At 32.9% G+C, this 23,634-nt stretch overlaps 1 protein-coding gene across 1 annotated transcript in view; it reads left to right on the forward strand.

Moving 5' to 3' along the window:
• Positions 1-23,634, forward strand: part of qin (tudor domain-containing protein qin) — a 255,808-nt gene that overhangs the window by 147,302 nt on the left and 84,872 nt on the right. The window contains exons 25-26 of the mRNA XM_035358504.2: positions 5,432-5,549; positions 14,449-14,715. Coding sequence (XP_035214395.1) covers positions 5,432-5,549; positions 14,449-14,715 — 385 coding nt within the window. The remainder of the gene's footprint in view (positions 1-5,431; positions 5,550-14,448; positions 14,716-23,634) is intronic.

Here is a 23,634-nt window from a genome sequence, read left to right on the forward strand (position 1 = left end):
GGATCACTGAATGAATATGCTGTTTTGTTTCATATTGGAAAATCAGAAAAAGAGACTCGTGAAATGCTGGTAACAATTTGCAAAGAATGTACCATCACCCTGAAGTGCATCTATGAATCATTTAAAAGCTTTCAAGAAGGGTGGGACACTGCTCAAGACTTCCCCCGAAGTGGTTGGCCTGCAACTGCAGGCACCCCACAGAACGTGCATAGAGTGAAGGAATTTTTGGCCAAGGATCATCATGTGACACTGTGAATGATAATAGAAAAAGTGGGAATTGGTTGTGAGATGACCCACCTCCTAGTGATCCACAATTTGGATAAATGCAAGGTTTGCTCCTGACTTGTAGATCCCGCATCAAGACAGTGCTTGTGGTGTTCTTCGACTCTAGAGGGTCTGATCCATAAGATTTAGGGGATCCATAAGATTCACTCAGTTGCCCTCAGGAGATTCCTTCCTGAGGTTACCGCATTAAATGCCAGTACGTATGTGGACATACTGAAACATCAGCTGCAACGGATCAAACGGGTACACCCTCAGTATGCTAAGGAAAGGCAAGTCGACCCTGCTTCATGATAATGCCCAGCCACACACTGCCCTTCTGGCGCAGCAGTTTCTGTTGAACAGGGGAGTTTTGTCCCCGAATCACCCACACGACTCCCCAAACTTTTTCTTGTTTCCGAAATTGAAATTGGCCCTGAAGGACCAGAGGTTTTCATGCATTTCGGATATCCAACATAATGTTATGACCTAGCTGAAAGCCATCCGTAAAGACATCTACGCCTGGAGTTTTCAGGACTTGTACAACCATTCCCAGATGTGCATTACCACCAACAGGAATTACTTTAAAGGACAGTAACAGCTGTTTTATGTAAGACAATCCATTCTAACCATAGACAGATTCACCAAACTTTCCGGATAGTCTCATGTGATTTGTGGTAAAATAAAAGATGAAGATTTGGTAATAGGGCTTGAAGCTAACAAAGTTGCTGAAGAACTTTTCAGAGGAAGACAAAAATAAGCTTTGTTTCCACATTTGAAGCTACTTCTGCCAAGTATGTGATTACACACTGCATAAATTTCCAGTCATCCATGAGTGATTTTACATGCTTAATTTGCAGATATTTCTGCTCCAGCAAATGATTCTTTTTCTGATATAAGGTGTTTTTTTGAATAGATTTCCAGTTTTACTTCATTTAGTTTTGAAAGATGATGATGTTTATGTTGCATCTGGTAAATTGAAATTTAGAAAATTTGGATAAAATTATAAAACAGCAATAACTGACACCCAGTAGATTTTAAAAAACACTGATGGAATTTTAAAGTACAGTGTGTTTAGAACAGGGGTAGTCAACCTTTTTATACCTACCCCCCACATTTTAGGCAGTCAAATATCTATACCGCCCACCCTTTCACAGTAGCTTAATATAGCACAACTGCAAAAAAGTTTTTAAATAGAGTTTTAGTAAAAAATATGTAGTTAAATTTTGTATTTATTTATACTATAATTTGCAATATTTAACTTTTACGAGGGAAAAATTCATTAACAAACAACAAAGCTGTATAAATAAATACATGCATGCCATATATATATATAGGTTGACTTTATTCCACTTCTCCTTCACAATCTTCTAGAGCTCTTCCATGGTTTTGGGATGCCGCTTATAAAGAGCTTGTTTTTAAAGTCCAAATGTGCAGTAATCCATAGGAGACACATCAGAGGACTTGGGTGGGATGCATTTAAAGGGAATAGCTTCAATTCCGGTTTCATGTCTCATTTTTTTTCAAAAATAGAGCAGTAGGTTTAGAGGTTTGGCTTAGAGCTATATCCTCATGGAACTTAACACGGTGAAGGTTACAAATAAGTGGTAAAATTTCTGATAGTAATCCGAATTAATTTTTACATTTTTCTCTACTTTCCTTAATTTAAGTTTTCCTTTTTAAGAGAATCCAGTAAAAACCATAAACCTTTAGAAAAACTTTCGTTGTTTTCTCTGAATCGACATATTAAATCTTTTCTTCTCTGTTTTGGTAGTAAATTGATCTTTTTCTATTGCAATCAGATAAGTATAGCCAAGCCTCATCAGTTGTAACTATATATTTCCATTTTTAACCTGCCAAATAACTTTCATGTAGCAATCTGTATAGTCTTACGGTGAGAAACATGTTTTGGAGTTAGGTGATGAAAATCATGTTTTTTTGTTTTGATTAGCTTTAAATCAGATTTTATAATTTTGTTCACAGTTCTTGCAGAGATATTTAAAGATTTTGCAATAGCTGTTTAGGGGCTGGATTTTCTTTTAAAGCGTGAGATGTGGCTTTAGATTTAATAGGAGCTGTATGTACCTTTGTTGCGTATGCATTTTTTGCCTTTTTCCTAGTTATATGTAAACTCTGATGTTTTATTCCTTTCATATTATGTTACTTATTTTACGTATAGAAATACTCAAACCATGCTTTTCACATCTTGTTTTAATAATTGAATAAGCATGTTTATCTTCGAACAGCGCAAAAATATAGCGTTCAATCCATTGTTTATTTTTCAGCGACATTTTAAAGAAAATATTTTTAATGCTGCATATGATAATTGAATCTTATTCCAATTTAGTGCAAGTCAAGTTTATATTTTAAAATTAATATTTAAATTCATGGAGAAAATCAAAATCATTACAAAATTGTGTGAATACCCTCTGTATAGATCTATCCATGATGATCTTCTTTGATCATTATCAGACAACCCACCGCCCACCCACGCTGAAAGCTTAAATCGCCCATTAGTGGACAGTAGGGAGAAGGTTGACTCTCACTGGTGTAGAATAATCTTAGCCATCCTGACCATTCCCCATAGTAATGCAGAGTGCAAGAGGGTTTTTAGTGTTGTTGCTAAAACAAGAATTAATTTCAATCTAATATTAGTAATGCAACATTAGAAAAAACTTTTGTTAGCAAAAGCAGGCCTGCATGACAATTGCTATGCACAAAATTACGAAATTTCTTTTTTAACGAAAAACTCTGCTACTGCTTTTAACGTTTGTACAAAAACTGATTTTAAAGTATTGTTTTTCTATTAAAAGTTATAAGTAATACTTTTTGTAATATTTGCATTTAAGAATTAGTAACTGAGCTTTCAGATATTAATTAGTTGCTATTCAATATTAATTCAGTATTAAAAATTTTATTTTCTCTATATACTTTTTTGTAATTTCAAAAACCTTTTTATATTAAGAAAATCCTTATAATTTTGTGTGCCATAGGTTGGCAGGTATGTCTGTTGACTCTGCCAGTGGCCAAAAACCACTAATACTGATACCTGCTCGAGTTTTGGCCTTCAACTGGGGTTAGCCATCCGGAGTTTAGATGCCAACTCATCATACTAGGGCTATAACAGTGAGATGAGTTCTGTTAAACTGAAATATATACATGTTAACCATTGGTAAAGACCAAGTGTTCCCATTCATCGCTAACCGAGCTGAAATATAACTTAGACACTTGTTAATGATAACAGGGCACTTTGATTTACAGAAGCCTGAGCACACATATCACATTCAGCAGTCAGGGATAGATAAAACTGTAACAGCATTGCATGAACAAAATTAAATTGTAGCTGGTGCATAAGCTAATGTAGGAGGACATATCATGCAAACATATTGGCAGTTGCAAATTGAAAATATACATATCAATAACTATGTACAAAACTATGTGCAAAACTGAATATAGGTAATGGCATTGAATATTGGGGGGGGGGAATGTGCCGCTATATTCCTATTGTTGTATGAAACTTAATGTTTTCAACTTGTTTGGGTCAAGCTGCATATGGTGGAGTAGCCATACTGAGCCACTTCTATTTTATGCACATCCGTCACAGCTATTATTAGTGGCTCTCAATGACCAGTGTGTGGAAACTGGTTTTTTAGATCGTATCCTGATGTCTGTGGGCAGACAAATACATAGTGGTTTGCTGTTTCTTTCCTACCACACACACAAAGATTTGTGTCACTGTGCTTGAAGCATTGTACATATGCTGGGAATTTACTGTGTTCAGTGAAGAGGATCTACTGCATAGCTCTAATGTGGGCTTTGGAAAGAAAAGGAATGCATCCATGATGGCTGTGAGTCATCTCTCCTGCCGCTTCTTTAGCATGCACTTCTGAGTGGTCTGCTTAAGATGTGATGCTAGCGAGGAGAGTTGTAATCATGTCATCTAGGATATGGTTTGCTGCCTGCTTCGGCAGATGGTCAGCTAGTTTATTTCCAGCAATACCCTTTGTGGGCTGGAACCCAACATAGAACAGGATGGTTAGGAGAAGGAATTTACAACATTCTGTAGTAAATGGCATGTACATGGCTTCTGCTATAAGTGCACAATATGGCAAGATGTTGAGTCACTAAAAGTTATGGTATACGTTGCATAGCAGATTGCAGTAGAAGGGCAATTAGTTCTGCTTTGAAAATGGAATTGTTGAATCCCAGTTTGTGTGTTTCCGTTACCTAAGTTCATAGAATTCCATGCTCACATTTTGCTTCAGGTACACCTCTGATACTGTGATTTTAACACAGGTGAATAGATTTGCTGCATGGGTATTTTTTATGGTTTTACCCATGTTGTGAATATGAACCCATATCCCTTAGGAAGTCCTCCAAAGATACATCTCTATCCTTAGACAGAAAGCCATCATGTGCTTTGCCTTCAAATAACCTTAACTAATGTCTTTCATAAAGTTATTCAAATGCAAAGCTGAGTTTTCCTTTTGGTTTTTATTAAAAGTAACGGTAGGAAGAAATTTGTTATGCTAGATTATAGAGTAAAATTACATCATCAGTTACTATGTGAAAATAAATATTATCCTTGATATTAAAGAGCAGATATGTAAATTATAAATTAGTATCTCTAATATCTGACCTCGAACATTATTTATCTTTTATGCATTCAAATGTGGAGCTGAACAACATCTTTTATTTTATAAATATTTGAATGGGTAAGAAAACAAAATAATAAAGAAGTAAATAGGAAATAATTCTGATCTAAGAAAGTTGGGAAATGCTGAGCTAGATAGTTTATCAGATGCAATTCATTTGAAAGTAATATCGATCTTTAGATCCAATATCATTTGGAATGTCAAAGATGATGTATTGCTTTTATAGTTTAATTAATGATTTATTGTTTTTACTGCTTATTGCTTTATCCTCAGATTTTATTTACTGCACAAAGCTTAAAATACTTTAAATGCATTTTTCTCATGTTGTTTCCTATGAATAGTTCTCAAAATTTTGCATACTTTGAATTTCTTTTGCCTTCTTTCTCATGAAAATTTATTGTGTCATAAGACTTTTAAGTTTCTGTGGGAATTTGGATTATGTTCATATGCTAAAATTAAGTTCTTATGTGAAATGTGTATTTTTTGAAGGGAAATACTATTATATATTCTTTTAGGTATGATCCCAGGTGAAAATAAAGCTGAAGTTGTTCTTTACTATTCAGATGAAGATTTTGAAATTTGTATAAATTCTTTAATAGTTGAAGAAGGTTTAGCTACTTCTTGTGGCCCACAGTAAGTTAATATTTATACTTATGGAATTTATCCATGCTTAGCTTTTAATATCTCACATTACTTTTTTCAAAGGATATTGGGGGGAGGGCTTATACTTCTAATAATTGAGTATTATAGAGCACTGCAAAACATTATCTAATTCAGAGGTGGACAATGTGCAGCTTCTGTGAGTTTCTTGTATGGCCTCTAGCTCTTGTATTAATTAATATTTAATATTAGATTATGATAATTTGAAAATTAATAGAATTAAATAATGGAAGCATTTTGCAATGGCAAAATCATTGTGCAAAAATAATCATTTTGCAAGGCCCTCTGGATAGATTTATGTCCATTCTCAACTATATTCGCATAGGTACAATGCATCATCATGAATCTTGGCAGATGGGAAATACAGTCAAAAGTCGTTAATCTGGACTCGTCGGGACTTCGACGATTCCGGATTATAGATCATTAGTTTAAATCTGGTAAGATGGCATACAGAAATTATAAAATTAAAAATATGAAACCGTGATTTATGAAATAAAGAACAATTATGATCTAAAGTCCCGACGAGTCCAGATTAACGACTTTTGATTGTATTTCGCATCTGTCGGCGATTCCGGATTATAGATCATTAGTTTAAATCTGGTAAGATGGCATACAGAAATTATAAAATTAAAAATATGAAACCGTGATTTATGAAATAAAGAACAATTATGATCTAAAGGGTATCAAAATTAACCAAAAAAAAAAAAAAAGCTTAATATTTATTTGTTTACTTTATTAAACATTTTTTTCAATGTAAATAGTTTAGGTTGCTTCGTTTTTTATGTGAAAATACTGTCTCTTTAATTCTATAAACAGACATAATTTCTTGTTCAGTTACAAAGTTCTGCTGTTCAGGTCCTATAATTGCTGTGTCGAGAATACCGACTAATTGTCAATCGAAATTTTTTCGTTTTCAATAACCTCTGTGTCACTTTCTTCGCTATCGGAAGCATATTATAATGACGAGGAATTTGATTTAAATCATATCAAAGATGGAGTACATCGAGATGAAATACTACATTTAGTAAGGAATTATAAGCCAAATAAAATAAAAACATCTGCCCTGAAGATAAGGATAGTGCTGACAGATCAACTTCCAATTCATTGCGCATCGCGGCGTCCTCCCCTGCCGCAGAGCAGCGTGAAATTGATAAACAGATTTCAGAATGGTTAGATAAACAAAGGATATGCCTTTATCCATTTTTTGCAGCAATTCCACTTTTTGTTTAATGGACTTCAAAACATACTTTCGCTTTGTAGATCCTTTACATATTAGTAAATATATATCAGAAATTCTATTTCACATAATCAAAAGTTCAAGCTTACTTTTATAAAATTGCTCTAACAGTCTGCAAAAAATATTAAGCCGGATCCAATTCGAAGATTAAGGAAGAATGCAAACTGCAACATTAACTGAATTAGATAATTTTAGCTTAGCTTATACCATCCGTTATACATTAAACGCGCATTCGTAAACGTATTTTGCGCATGCGCACACGCATATTCGCAGCTGTAAAGGTCTTACGCGCATGCGTCGCGACGCATGCGCGTAAGACTTTATCACATGCTAAAGACTTTATCACATGATAAGATTCCTTTATCACATGCGTCGCGACGCATGCGCAGAAAGTTTGTAGCCTTGAGGTCCGGATTATGGGTGTCCAAAGTAACAACTTTTGACTGTATAGACAAGGTAATATACTGTGTTAATGTACTGTAGTACTGCAAGGTTCTCTGGCTATCAACAGGACAGGTTTAAATAAATGTTTTAACTTTATGAAGACTTGATATTATGACAAAATAAAAGAATTTTAATATTTGCCTGCTAGGTAAAATGAAGCATACATAGATGAAATGCAGCAAAGCATTTAAAAAAATTTTTGAAAAAAATTATTGTTTTTCAACACGTTGCTTTTTTGCTTGGATATATCTGCTGAACACTTCCGGAGCTAGCAAAAATTTTGAATGAGCAGAAATATAAAAGTAAAACATTCTATGAATATGTAGATGTCTTGGACATTTTAATAGAAGAATATACTGAAAGATTTTCAGATTTTGGCGAACTCACTTCTGCTATGAAACTGCCATTTGAACCACATTTATTAGATATATCCAAAACTCTTACAGAACTACAAATGGAGTTATTTGAGTTGCAGTGAGATAGTATCTTCAAATCTCTTTTTGACGTTAAAAAGGATTCCATAGAAATCTGGAAAAAGGCTGTTGAATATCCATTTCAGGCAAGAAACAAATGCAAATATTTCACTAAATTAAATTTTCCGTCAGATTTTAGCATTATTTTACATACTGTTGCTATGTTGTTTTTTTTATAACTTAATATTATTACTTTTACATTCTTTTTGTACAATTATTGTAATAAATTTATTGAAAAATATTTCTACTTTATTATTTTTATTTGAAACAGTATTTAAATATATGTAGTTGTTAATTAAAAATTATTAAGTATTAATGTTATAATAAGTTATCAGCCTTATGTAAACACAAAAATATTTTATATTGTAAATTTTTATTTTAATAAATGACTTAATGTTTTTAGCATTATTTCTATATAATGCAATAAAGTGAGAAAACTATACAAAAACTATTATAATTTCACAAAAATCGCATTTGTAGGTATATCAACTTATGCGGCTTCCTTTATCACTGCCTAATTTAAATGTGGCCTCTCATGGTAAAAAAGTTCCCCACCTCTAATCTAATTACTGGTTTACTTATGGCTTAAAAGAAATTTCAAATGTAATTCATTTAAATGCTCAAGATATTCATCAGGATTTTATGAAATGTTTATTATTTCCATTCTTAATTTTTAGTTTTTATAAAGTCTGATGTAATTAAATATAAAAGATTGGAATCATTTTTCTTAGCCTATTGAGTATATAGAATTGAACCCCTTTTTAATGAATTTCAAGGAGCTGGAAGTCGGGTTCGCTACATCTGATCAAATAACAAAAATAAAGTGTATACCTAAAGCATCCAAAAATTGAATGATATGTCATGAAAAAAACTGATTAGCATTGTGATATCTACCAAAAAATGTGAATAATAAATATAATTTTAAAAATCATATAAGAGTTAATTACAGTTATTATAATGTGCAGTTGCTAAATTTGTTGGATGTAATTTTCCAGTTTATGTATTAATAATATCGCACAAAAAAATTGGCTAGCATAAATATCATTGTTCAGATCCTTTCTTTGAATTATATATTAATGACTATGAATAATTATTTTGCTCTCAACGTTATAAAAACACTAAAAAGGAATTAAAAAAAACTGATCAATTTATAACTTTACATAACTTCTGAGTGTAAAATTGATTTGTAATTTTCTGCTGGTATGATACAGATCACAGAAAAATTTTATGCATGGTTGGGAAAAATAGATTCAATAACCATTATAAGAATATCCCCTGTCTTGCAAGAGATCTAGGAATGCCCTTGCAAGTTATGTCTTTGGAAGTCTTTATTCCAAGGGTGTAACTTGGAGAGCATTTAGACTCTAATGAAACAAACTAATAAGGACCAAAATTTCATTCCCTAGAAGATGTGTCAATAATATAGCCTTAAGTGTGCATGATTCATTACTTCAAAATTTCTATCATCTACCTTGAATAGAGCTTTGCCTGAGCGCTTGTTCAAAGAATTTGAATGAAATCATAGAACCCATTCATCTTTTATAGTTCAGTAGTCAGAATATGAATGGCAACAAACCAACTCTAAAGTGCTGGAACTGCGGTGGTGAAAGCCACGTATGAAAGAACTGCAGAGCACACCAAGGCATGGAAGCTAAGACTGCTTCCCAAAAAGGAAGCAGGAAAGAAATTAGTGACCATCTCATGGAGCGGAGGTTGTTGGATGTTACAAAGCCCCATTTTTAAGCATTTCAGATTTCTGCTATGAGTGGTGGCAGTAATGGACATTTCGTTGTGGGACATATAAATGAAGTTCCTTTCAGTATGACCATTATACAGAAGCTAAAGTGTCATCATTTGAAAAGATTTGACTCAACAGCTGGAAGATAAACTGATCTGGATGCTACCCTGTGTTATCCTTAAGACTGTATCTGGTGATACAATTAACATGGATGGAAAGATAAATGTCAACATCATGTTTGGAAGTGCTGCCTACCAGAATATGGGGCAGATATTACACATTCTTGCAAACTCAGATTAGACTTTCTGAAATACAATTTTTTCTGGACCTTTAAAAATAACAAACTGCACTGCAAACTTTATAAAAATAACAAACTGCATAATAATGAACTGCACTGTAAACTAAAAATAACAAACTGAGAATATAGCCTTGTTCAGAGTTAAATTTGTCGGAATCAAATAATAGCTCAAGACGATATCACAATACGTGCAGGAACAGAATTTTTGCTGCTTGGATCTGTAGTTGAAAACAGAGTTCTCCTGTATGTCATAAGGGACTTACAGGACTTAAGAACTGAAACTGTCTGTAAGGAGTACTAGTAGCTTGAGAACTTGTTGACCTATTGAGGACCATCATCCCAGTGAGAGTTGCTATTGAAAGTGATGAGGTGAAAGTCTTTAGGAAAGGTGAATTGGTTGCATGACTCCATCCACCTGCATTGAAAAAAATTAGTAGACCTCCATTCTGTGTATCTTCGGAGAGCATAACATCAGAGTTATTGCAGAATGCACAACTAAGCAATAAAGAGAGGTATGCTGCAGAATGTGTAGTAGAATGTGTAGTAGTAAGTCCAGGCTTCAGTAAGTCCTTCAGCCGGTTACAGCCAAAAACATTGCGGAGAAAACAACGCAAGGCGAAAACGTCGTGCTACAAAACATTGTGGGAGAAAACATCGCAAAGAGAAAACTTCGCAGTTCTAAAACATCGACTTCGAAAATAAAGTGGTTAAAAAACTTCGCAGTTTAAAAAGATCGTCGTCAAAAATATCGTGTTAAAAAATAAAGTATCTACAAATCATCATATGACGATAACATCGCAGACATGGTTTTTCAGGCTTTAATAACTGTAAATGGATATTCCCATAATGATTTGTGAGCGCAAGATGGAAAGAAGGATAATTTTTACTTTCATATTTTTTATTAACTAATAAATTTTTGCTGAGAAAATAAGAAGGAAACTTAAGCATAGAAAATTAATGCAACTTATAGCACTTAATAGAATTTTAAACCAACATAGTTAACTAACAAAGGCCATTAATAAATCATTTTTATAAAGTTTTTACTGGTAAATATTTCATGAAAAACATAATCTATAAGTTACATTTAATTTTCTGTGCTTAAGTTTCCTTCTTACTTTTTCAGCAAAAATTTTTTAGTTAATAAACAATGTGAAAGTAAACATTATCCCTCTTTACATCTTGGGCTCACAAATCTTTATGGGAATATCCATTTATTATTATTAAAACCTGAAAAGGGCATGTCTGCAATGTTATTGTTATGCGATGATTTGTAGATACTTTATTTTTTTACCACGATATTTTCGACAACGATGCTTTTAAACTGCGAAGTTTTTTAACCGCTTTATTTTTGACGACGATGTTTTAGAACTGCGATGCTTTCTCTTTACGATGTGTTCTCCCACGATGTTTTGTAGCACAACGTTTTCTCCTTGTGTTGTTTTCTCCGCAACGTTTTCGTCCGCGATGTTTTTGCCGCGGTTTTATCGGCAGACACCCCTTCAGCCTGTATCCTAGTCCCAGTGATGTCTTCTTGTGGACCAAGGAATATGAGGGCACATTTAACAAACTGAAGGAGTCTTTAACGTTTGTGACAATCTTGATGTATCCTTAGCTGAACAAATGAGGGTGTTTGTGCTGTTTTGTCCCAAGAAATAAACAGCGAAGATCATGTCATAGCATGCTGGAGCAAATGTCTGGAAAGGAGTTGCGCTAAACTGGAGTTACCCTGAGATGATCCTTACGCAATCCTAAACAGGTTGAACGATGTCATAGTTTGAATTTGTAAGTCATCAAATTTTAAGCCTAAAGTCGATTATTATAACAGACTGTAGTAATACTGTCTCCATAATGTAAATAATGTCATTTTACTAACATCATTGTCCTGTGTATGTATAAATTTGTAAATTCAGGCATTTATTTATTGGTTTAGTATTTTATTTGTTTATGTTATTTATTGAAATTATTTTAGTATTTCATTGATTTTCCTTAATTGTAAGTACAGCCTCCTGTTCAGTGATTGTTCTGCCCTGGCCATGCAGTTTTTAGGAAGGGACAAATGTATATGTAAATAATTTTAATGAAATTGTAGTAGCTCTTGTGTAATGTAATGTGAAAGTCCCCGATAGAGCTACAGAAAAAGACGGTTACGCGGGGAAGTCCATTTAACATTGAGGTATGTGGCTGTAACACAGAATTAGTGAGGTAGTGCCAAGCTGGCGATAGTTTTGTCTACTGCTTTTTGTTATCAGACTTAATGACATTTTGGTTCAGTGCCTGGGTAAGTTTAACTGGTCCTATTACTTTGCAATTGTAACCATATATGGCCCTATGTAACTGTGTATGCCTTCCAGCAGTTGTGAGAAATTGTAGATTTCTTGGTAGTTGGGGTGAAACTATGCAAGAGCAGAGAGAGCATTAATTTTTAGTTTGCAGTATTGACAAATCTCTGCGCAAGCTTCGCTCTTTAAATGTGCTTTGCATTTTATTATGTTTAACTTTCTGATTAGTTTAAAGTGGTAACTACTGATTGTGCTCTCTCATACTGAGAAGAGCTGTATGACTGCTTTTGTAAAAAGTTCAGAATTGTAAAGTGTTTCTTTTAGGAAATAAGTTTTATAAGCTATAATTGGTTCTGTGTGCATTCAATCTATTATGAATCCAGGTGCTCATAACAATGTTATAGTTTTACTTTTTTGATTGAATTATCTTTCCACTGATATTCAGTTTTATAAAATTACTCCAGAAAATGTGGTGTTGTAACCCACTAATATTTTTTGAGAAAAGTTTCTACAATTTTGGCCTATGGCTCATTATTTTAACTGTTAATTGCTTTTGAGGTGTAATATCTGTGGAAATATTATTTTCTTAAGCCATTTTCAGTATTAGTTTCAAGCATTATTCGTTGCATCATTAGTCTACTCTAGTTAAGGTGGTCATATTTTTCTAGAGGAAGAGGCAAAATCGTATAAGTACACATCTAACACTGATTGTCTGTGATAAGCGTAAAGACATTATTTCATACTGCTGACATTTAGTGTCAATTAAATGATCTATGCAACAAATCTTGCACAGGTATTTTTTTCAATATATGATTTCCTGGGCCATACCTATCACAGTACTTAATGTATTTAGTATTTTCTGTTCGTTATGTTAATATCAAATAAATTCATAACTGACATAATAATATTGTTAAAAGCAAAATAATAGCTAAGTTTTAATATAACATAGTAGTTATTTAAAGTACAGTTTAAATATTTCAAAAGAACATACAAATTCATCAGCAAGCTGACAATGCAGTAAAATATGCCAGTTCACAAATGCGAAATAGGACTTCTGAAATTGAAAAGTATAGAAGGGCATCTTGAAGTCCTTTTTTATTATAGTAAGAGTGGAATGATGATTGTCAAACTGTGTAACAATAGCATGTATAATAATTTAGTCATCATCCTGATTAACTGTACCATAACTTGTCTCGAAATTCATCAGTTGTGGGTCATGTTTTGGTAGAATACCTTCATCTCACATGAATTCAGTCAGAGTCATTAATTTACTTGACTCAATAAAATTGAGCAGCAGACTATACCAACAGTCTAATATTAAATTAGTGGTCTCTTACATTAAATGAGTAATTTCAGAATAATTTTTCTTGTTAAATTTGATTTCATCTGAACTGCATCTCAATACATTTTATTGACTTATTATTAAATTTCATTTGATCTGAGTTATCTTAATCTACTGCAAACATATATTTTTATATGAGGATTCAACCAATGTTTAATCAGTTAATATTTATTTTTAATTTTACTTCAGTATATTATATAGTATGTTACTAAGTTTATTTAGATATAACTGAAATGCCATAAATCTAAGCATTGTTAGCTTCGTAAATATTTGATTCTTCTTTAAAACTAACATTAAACTGAAGGTATGTGTGTTAACATTATAATAGAAAACGTTATTGCTAAAATGCATTTACGTTTTATTATTCACATCATAAAAGAAGGAATTGCTAATCATGTAAAAGCCTAAAGCCAGAAGATAAAACTTCTACAGAACTCCTATCCCATTGTTGACACTTGTCCTTCACTGTCTGTTCTTTTCAGCACCTTTTAAAACACTGTTTATCCTTATATATTTTGCCAGTTACATTTTTCTAAAAATCTTTTTCTTTTAAATTTTTTCGTATCATTGCAGTTTTCTATTTTTTTTAACTTTGCCTTGCTGTGACCATGCACGGCTTTGGGGTTACACAGAGAAATATTATGTATACTAATTATTAATTTAATTTTCATCATATTTCAAAGTTTTTCTTTCCTATTTGAGATTTTTCTCAACGTTAAAGTTTAAGAAAAATTACAAAATAAAATTAGCCAAAGAGCATTAAATTTTGAATATCTAATTAAATTCTAACATATTTTATATCAGAATTGTATTACAAATAGTTCAGTAATCTAAATGATGTGTTATAAAGTGAATTTAAGTCTGTGTAGAGCTCCCGTGAAATTACATTGAAGCACAGCATGAAAACCTTCTCATTTTCTGAAAACCTTCTCAAATTCTCGCAAAAATCTCCCAGGTTTCAAGACTGGCAGCTATGGTGTAAGCTTAATTAAAAATTTAGTTGTAGTTTTAATTTACATTTTAAATTTTTTAGAAAAAGTTATTGTACTTTTTTATTTCAGTTCTAAAGAAGTGAGAAAATCAAAGCCATCCTCTTCGAAAAAACAAATTTCTCCAAAGAAGGAAATTACTCCTATTTTGGAAGAACCAGCTTGTGATAATTTCTCAATCAACGACCCTGTAGCTGAGGAAAAAAAACCACAACCTACTTTTGTAAAACCACCTCCAGATACTGAAAATAAGCATATGGAAGTTCATGTTAGCTGGATTGAAAGCCCAGATCTATTTTACATTCGAATTGCTGGTGAAAATGAAAGAAAACTGATGATGTATGATTTTATGATTGATTATTTTTTAATTAGTTAATAATTTTTAGCCTTTTGGTAACAAATAGATAGACTTGCAGTGTGAGATATTCTTTATATTGCATACTTTCTAGTATTGGAAGTAGTTTTTTTAGTAAATTCTGTTTTAAGTTGCAGTTATAGCAACTGAGCTTTTGCATTTATGTTGATGAGTAAGTGATGTGATAATTTTTTTTTTTTTTTTTTTTTTTGTGAAAAATGAAGAGAATCGGTCATATTTCACATTAGTTACATATCTAAAGTATAGACAAATAGATTACTTAGTGCTGATGGCTGAGAGGAATTTTTTTATCTTCTTTACCTTCCCCCAACCACTGTCCAATTGGAGCAGAAATATTAGGCCAACCTAAAAAAAAAAAAAAATTCTAATCTCATAAAGAATTTTTCTTCTTTTGTTTTTACTATGTACTGTATCTAAATATAATATGTATTATTTTTGAATTACACATATTTTGTTACATCTTCAATAATTTGGGGAGATTGATCTTGACAATGATATTTAAAAAGCTCAATTAGTACAGAGATGTCACTTGATTTCTCTTGTAGCATTGAAAATGATGAGGCATAAATTAGCTACAAATGACAAGTTAAAAAGTACAGGCATTTTCAAAATCTTAAACATTCATAGTATCCTTTTTCTTGCATTTTCCTGTACAAGAGAATTGCTTTAGTAAGAAAGTGTTGATTCTAAAATTTTGTTGCAACTTCTAGACCAGAGTTAGTTTTAAGAAATAAAGTGTATATTTGTGTTTAGGACTTAAAATTTAGTATGAAAATGTTTATTTCATTTCTTTATTTAAATTATGTCAAATCCTCAAAGTATGAGCAAAAATATTGCTTATGGGTGGATGTTGAATTATAATATGAGCTCTGCTGTAATTTCTAAACAAGAGCCAGAGTTGGGGGGTACATACTTATGCTGAGATGGAATTTAGTAAAAAAAATCTTATTTCATCTCTGTAACCGAAATGTATATAATAGTGTTATTTTTAATATTTACTTTTGAAGCACAAAGTATAAATTTATTGTTTTTTTGAAGGGCAATTATCTTCATAGTATAAACAGAAGTATTTCATTTAGCATAAACTGATAAATTAGCTTTAGATTTTGCTCATTAAATTTTATATTGAAGTATGATTTGATGTTGCTTCTTTAAGGAATCTGATAGAACACTTTAAAAAATATTATAAAGTATGTTGCCAAATGCTCTGAATGTTAATTGAGTAAATACAAGGTGTACATTAAAAGTTTTTATATCTGACAATATAAAAGGAGTAGGATGATTGTGTCACTTTTGCATAATAATTTCGGCAACGTCAAAAACAAACGATTGCCAAGCAATTTATTGACGAGAGAAACTTCTAACTATGTTTTGATGCAGAAGTCTTAAAAAGATTTTGTTCTTGCATTATACTCGAGTTTAACTCTATTCAGCCATGTTACACTCTTTTGGGAATATACTTCTGATATTATTACCTAATAGGGAACCCTGAAGATATTTAAAACTTATAAAAGAATCTAATTCAATTTAAATATTTGTGAAGACTGTTAATTGTGATTTGTGTTTTATTTTAGTTAAGCAAACTCTCTACCTTCTTAAATAAAGATTTCATAGTTATTCTAATTAATGATTGATTTATAAAACTGTGCTAAATAGAGGACAATGTACTTAAACACCTTAACTGTATTAAATGCATGACTTATCATTAATGTTGTGCTGCTATGCTGTAGGCACGAGTTTATGACTTGTGGCAGTGCAACAAATCTGAACTACGTTGTTTCTTGCCCAGGATAAAGTGAACAATATTATCAGGTCAGCAGAAAAATGGAGTAAATGCGAATATTATGAGCAATAATTTTTTGTTAGTATATGAAAACTGCAAATGACCAACTTATTTTCAGGTACTCATATAGCACTACTGTTTTTAATTATTTTAGTGACTTCTTGATTATTGGGAAAAGCTGGATGACACAAATAGTATGATAGTCATCTTCTGATTGCACCAATATGGAAAATGTGAGCAGGTTTAACATATTATTGAAGAGAGTGCAGTTGATGTGTACAGAAATTTCTGCATCCATGGGATCATCTTCGAAGTATCTTGTATGGTCATCTGTATGTTTGGGAGCTTTGTTACTTATAGATTCCCCACTAACTGATAATAGTGCAAAAGCAGGCATGTAGTGATGGTCCATGAAAATGCTTGAAAGATTTCATTACTGACTGTCAGTCTTGTAGAGTATATGCTTTAACAGTTAATAAAACTTGTATGCTGTTATAATCTCTAGAACAAATAATAGTTAGTGCTATGAATCTTTCTAAATAAATCCTGGTCAACAAAAGTCATAGGTCAAGGGATGCAGTGCTTGTAAACTATTGATTGCCATGTTTTTCAGCTGGAGAGGCCATATTTTAACAATATCACACCTTAGGGGAGCTTCATACCATCACTACCAGATGGTACACAATAGTTTATTTACCAGTGCTGTCTGAGTGATTTTGGAAAAACTGTCATGATTTATTCACTACAACTTTGTCCCAAGTAATACAGGGTTCGTATGGTCCTTAAGAGTCCTTAAAAGTCCTTAAATTTTTTAGAATCGATTTTTGGTCCTTAAAAATCCTTAATTTCGGCCAAAATCGACAGAAGGTCCTTAATTTTAATCATCGGAAATAGCTGTCTGTTTTTTATGACTGCCATTTTGAGTGTGAATTAGCATTTTGGAGAAATATTTTTGGTGATTCAACTGACAGATGTGGTTATCTTTTGAATGGGTGAATGGGTTATAATTCGTTCCTATTTCTAATATAAATCGTGGGATTTTCGAGTTTTATAGTAAAAGAATTGCAGCATAAGTATTTTAAAATGATTTCATTTTTTCTAATGAAGAGCTCTTAAACAACTTTTGGCTTTTCGGGATGTGAATTCTTTTATTAAACGGCTCTGAATGCGGCGACTTATCAGCATTTTGGCGATTTTAAGATCAGTTTCTGTAGAAAATTTTTTAACTTCAAGATCTGGAAATTTATCGACATTTTTTAAAACATTCTAACATGGATAATTTTCATTAAAATAGTGGTAAAATATTGAAATTACGTTTAAAAAATAACATTAAAATAAAACGTTTTTAATTTTCTCTGTCATATTATAAAGTTCCATTTTGGCCACTTATTATACAATATTTTGAATCTGCAAAAGAAGCAAGGTATACGAAACAATTAAAGAAACAGTTTTAGCAAACGCAAAATAGCTATGTAAAAAATTTAAAATGTCTTTTTAAATTTTTTCATGGTAAGAGTTTTTCCAATGTAATTGTCTCAGAGTATTCAGAATTATCAGAATATTCAGTTTTCTCTATAAAATTAATTTTACACCTTTTCGCTCTGATATTTTTTCTCAAAATATTTCTGGCTTTTTACTGTTACAGAATTTTTCTTTAGGATTTTAGACATTGCAGCTGAGAAAGTTTAGAAGAATTTGAAGGAAAAATTTATAGACCCAAGATTCTAGAAAATTACAGAAAAATGTCTTCATGCTATTAACACATAATGAATGTATTTTGCAGAAAGTTTACGATGTATTTCTTACTTTTTGGAGAAGGTCTGGTGACAAAGAAAACATAATATTTGAATGTTTTATTTCTGATACTAGAATCTTTTTCTTAACACGTTTATCTTCCCTTTATTTTCTCTAATTTTCACTAAACACAGACATGGAAAATATCAAAAATGCTTTTATTCTTATCAGAAGGACAGGCATTATAGAAAGAAATTTTTTTCTTAGTAAAGAAATTGAAAACTGGCAATTTAAATGATTCATATTATATGTCTGAATGCATCATACACAGAGCTGGCGCTAGGCATTTTCCCACCTGATGCAATCTCTGCGGATCCTAAATTCTGCTTCCAGTGCCTGCTCTAAATTCTAAAAGTTTTGCCATTTCTAGATTTTGTTGCTTGGTGTGTCACTAAATTCTAAAAATTCTGCCACACCGTCTCTGTAACCAGCCCTTACCATATATACTTCATATTGTTTCTTAATGTTCATATTACTAAAGATATAAAATTAGCAGCTTTTTCTATGCTTTCTAAATTTAGTGTTTTTAGAATAACAGAAATCTTTAATTTAAATTCTAAAATGAAAAGGAAACGTGCTGAAGAAAGATTCTTCAAAGATATGTACAGTTATTATTATGTAAATTACCCAGTTGTTTATAATTTTAGCCTTTACTATAATTTCCCATTTCTGTTTTCTCACCAGAATGCAATTCGATTAGATAGTTTTTAAACTGAGGTGTATGGAGTGTAAGACAGAGTGTGTTTCTGTTCTCCACATACTTGCTGCATTAGTTCCTGTCCAAAATGAGACAAAAAAATCAACAGGAGACATAAAAAAATCAAGTTCATATGCGGTTTTGCAGCTGAAGATGGTGGTTCGGTAAAACCATCGAAACTAGTCCTGTGAAAATTTTGTAAATATAACGCTGATTTTTGTTGTTTGACTTCTGAATTACTATAAAGCTAACTATTAATTTAGAAGTAAAACAACAATCTTAATAAGTCTAACTGTTAGTAAAACGTATAAAATGTCACTTATCTTCTTTCTAATATGTCCAACTATTATAAGTGTAAAATATTTAATGCTACTTGATAAATTTCACATAGTTTTATTTTATTCTATAACTTATTAATAATTATGTTAATTAAGTTATGTTTAATAGTAATGCATCCTATTTTTATGTTTAGGACGGTATTACAAAAGTAAAGTTCAGGCACAGATAGTATTTTTAATTGAATTTGTTCAGTTCTCATTTGCTCATAGGTCATTAATTTTTTCATTAATGGTCCTTAAAAGTCCTTAAAAGTACTTAATTCCCGTGTAGAAAAGCGTACGAACCCTGTAATACTGCAGCATGGATGTGGAGTTTTTGACACTGTACATATATTGCAAACTACATAGTCCAGTCACATTAATGTGACCATCTGTCAAAAGCCAGAATAACCACCTTTCGCAGAGCGGACTGCTGCGAGACGTGCAGGAAGAGAGTCACATAGGTCCCTGAAGGTGTTCTCTGGGATGTTGAGCCATGCCGACTCTAATGCCGTGGCCAGCTGCGCTAGATTACGCGGTTGAGGATCCATGGCGCGAACAACTCGATCGAGATGGTCCCACAGATGCTCGATTGGGTTTAAGTCAGGTGAGTTTGCTGGCCAGGAGAGGACGGTAAACTCATCCTGGTGCTCTTCGAACCACGCACGTACACTGGCAGCTGTATGGCACCTCGCATTGTCCTGCTGGAAGATGCCATCATCCTGAGGAAAAACAATGCGCATGTAGGGGTGAACATGGTCCGCAAGGACAGATGCATACTTGTATTGATCCATTGTGCCTTCCACAATGATCAGTGAACCTAGAGAATGCCAGGAAAACATTCCCCAGACCATAATGCTCCCGCCTCCAGCTTGGACCGTTCCGGCAATGGTTGCAGGGTGGTTCCTTTCAGAGGTTTCACGCCTTATACGCCAACGTCCATCTGTCCGATGGAGCATAAAATGCGATTCATCCGAAAACGCAACCTGTCGCCACTCAGTGGACGTCCAGCTGCTGTACTGGCGTGCAAATTCTAGCCTTCGCCGTCGATGAACAGCAGTCAGCATAGGTGCACGAACCAGGCGTCTGCTTCGGAGGCCCAGACGCAGCAATGTTCACTGAATAGTACTTTGGGAGACACTTTTGGTAGCCCCTTGGTTCATTTTGGTGGTCAGTTGCTCAACGGTAGCCTGTCTATCTGCCCGAACGCATCTCCGCAACCGTCGTTCGCCTCTGTCATCTATGGCCCGTGGTGCACCACATTTGCCACGTCGCTGATTTTGGACAGTCCCATTTTGCCATGCACAGTACACTTTTACCACGGCGGGCCATTTCACAAACTCAGCCATTTCGGAAATGCTTCCACCCTTGGCCCGAAAGCCAATGATCATGCCCTTTTGGAAGTCGGATAAATCGCTTCGTTTCTGCATTACGCCAACGATTGAAATGTTTTCCGAAGCCCTCACACACCCTTTATATACACTCAATTGCACTGTGCTGCCACCTGCCTTCTGTGATTGGTTATTTAACTCTGACATGGAAAGTACGTGGTGGTCACATTAATGTGACTGGACTGTGTAGAAGGCATGGCTGTAACTGTCCACCCCATTCATAGGAGGTAATGGTGGCCCACCTATTAGGTGCTTCTATCGTAAAGTTGGGCTACCATTTCTGGCCTTAATAGTGTCCAAGCCTAAGTTGGCTAAGTGCCTGCCAGATCATAAATATGCAGTACACTCCTGATTATCCGCGGAATTGGGTAGCAAAAATCGCAGATAATCCGAAAAAAGCTAAAAACGGGTATAGCAAAAGAGATAACAGTCATTCCAACTTTGAAAAATCGTTTTATGTAAAATAAAACATAAAATAAACAGCAGGAAATATTTAACTAACGCTTAATATTTTATTATATCACTCAAAACTAACCTAAAATGCATTTTGTTAATGAAAACAGAAAACTGCTTTGTATACTTACACTTACTCATCAGAGGGGAAGGTTCCGAGAAGGCCTGGGATATTTTTGCCATAAATGAGCACGATGTTAGCAAATTTAACGTTTCGCTCAGTTTAGTGAACTTTTTTATTTTCTTTCCTTTACGCTTGAAAAAAAATAAAAAAATTGTGCGGCAAGCACGGATAATCTTGAGTCTACTGTATATATATATTGCAGACATTGTGTATTGCAAACATTCACATGCCTAGTGATCAAAGAAATTAATCATTCTTTCTACAGCTCATGCCTCAAAACTTTTTTTTTGGGGGGGGGAGAAGTCCTTTAAATTAAGGAACATTGCACAAAATATCATTTCCTATTCCCAATGTAGCAGTTGTTACCTTTATCTTAACACATTGGTAATGTTTCTTCCAAACTTTGAAACTACTGTTTTGAAAAGTGAGTAAAGCCAAAGCATGTCAACAGTAATGAACATATTTATGAAAACTACTGCATCATTCAAAAAGAATGAAACTACTCTTATGAAATAGGACAGTTTCTAAGTCCTATAACAATTATTGGTGCTACTAGTTTTGGAGGAAAAAGTCCAGAAAATTGATGAGACATTTCAGTGGAGCCTCATAACTCATGATTGAGTTTATGATTTCTTAGCTCATTTGAATCTGTATTGGACAGAAAGTAAAATTCCATAATCAGTTGAAAACTTTTGGACTTATCTAGAAGTTCTTTTCCTTAATGAAATATAACAGAATGCAGTTAAATCTGTTTGAATAATGTTATATAACAAGGGTGGCCAAACTACATGTGAGTAAGAGCCACATGTTGTAATTCAGAAAAGTTCAAGAGCAGCAACTAGATTTTCCAAAAGCCAAAAGTCCATATTTATGTTTTAAAAACAGTGAAACAGATTTCAAATGGTAAGGAATATCTGATTCTAAACAGTTATGCAATGAGAGTTAGCTTTTAGCATGTGAGGTTGCGTCAAATACATTATGAAGGGTTTTTTTTTTTTTTTTTTTTTTTTTTTTTTTGTAGTTGTTGCTTGATACAGTAAAAAGTGCTCTTTTTCAGTTTTTTAAATACTCCAATTCTTCAATACCTTCATGTAAATGTTGCTTCATTTATATGTATCACAGCTTTGTAATGCTCACAAAACTTTATATTCTTCTTAAATCTGCACCTCAGTGACTCAAATTGTTTTACTGCTGTCTCAATATTTTCCTGTAATTCCCTTGCATGCTCATTCCATGGCAAGTATATCAGTTGTTCTCAAATTTTACGGATTCTTGTAATTCTCTAAACTTAGCATTGTCTTCTAAGCTGTAACTGTCATCAGATTTATTAGAAATTTCCAAAGCTTTCAATTGCCATAAATTTATCATCAGTTTGGACATTGAATCAGTTCCTAAACCATTTTTAACTTGTATCAAATTCTGAATGATATTAAATGTTTCTAAGACATTACATGCGTTTTCTTTTCTGCTCACAAAACATCCAATTTAGTTTCTGCTACTACCAGACTGCTATTCAGATATTCAGCAGACCCTCCCTGTAAAGCATCTACGAACATCCATCCATAGCACAAAGCATCCACAAGCAAATAAATCTAAGTTGTAAAGATTTTTCTTTACAAAATTGTTTAATAGGATCAGTAGAGTATTTTCATTTATTTATTTTTTTGAACAACATTATTAAGGTACTTAAATAATAAAAAATGTAATAAAATAATTAACTTTTGAACATTGATCAGTTTGATAACTTTCTAAAAAAAACTAATAAATTAACTTTGCTTTTGGACATTGTGTAGTTTTAGTTTATCGTATTTCATACAAATATATTATTTGTGTGGAAACCACACCACTCGACTGCAATATCTGCACATGGCTTGCGAGCCACGCTATATCACTGCTGCTAAAAAAAATGGAACAATTTTGGGTCTATTAAGTTTTATTTTCATCTGTGTGAAAATTTTCAATGTTATTGTAGTAGTAGTTTGCTCAGAATGCATCAGAATGTTACTTTTAATGCTACAGAAATGAAAGACATTTTTCTTTTTTGTTCTTTATGATTCATTAGTCAGCCCACATAGCAGATAATTGGTAGGTCTCGGGTTTGATATTTTTTGAGATTATAGTTTTCATAATTCCTGAGTGAAAATGAAGACAATATTACTTAGGCATGAAGTTTTGTGTATTTTTTAGTGTAAAAGTTAGTAGTGTGTGTTATGAAAGTTTTAGCATAAATAAAGAAAATTCTTTATGTTAAGAGCTTTATTATGCATTTGATTTGTTAATCAATGTTTTATCATACTCTCAGATTAGTGCCTTGCAAAAATGA

The sequence above is a fragment of the Stegodyphus dumicola genome, chromosome 7, assembly GCF_044657685.1.
Source record: "Stegodyphus dumicola isolate Sdum_Otavi_A_Nest chromosome 7, ASM4465768v1".
NCBI lineage: Eukaryota > Metazoa > Arthropoda > Arachnida > Araneae > Eresidae > Stegodyphus > Stegodyphus dumicola.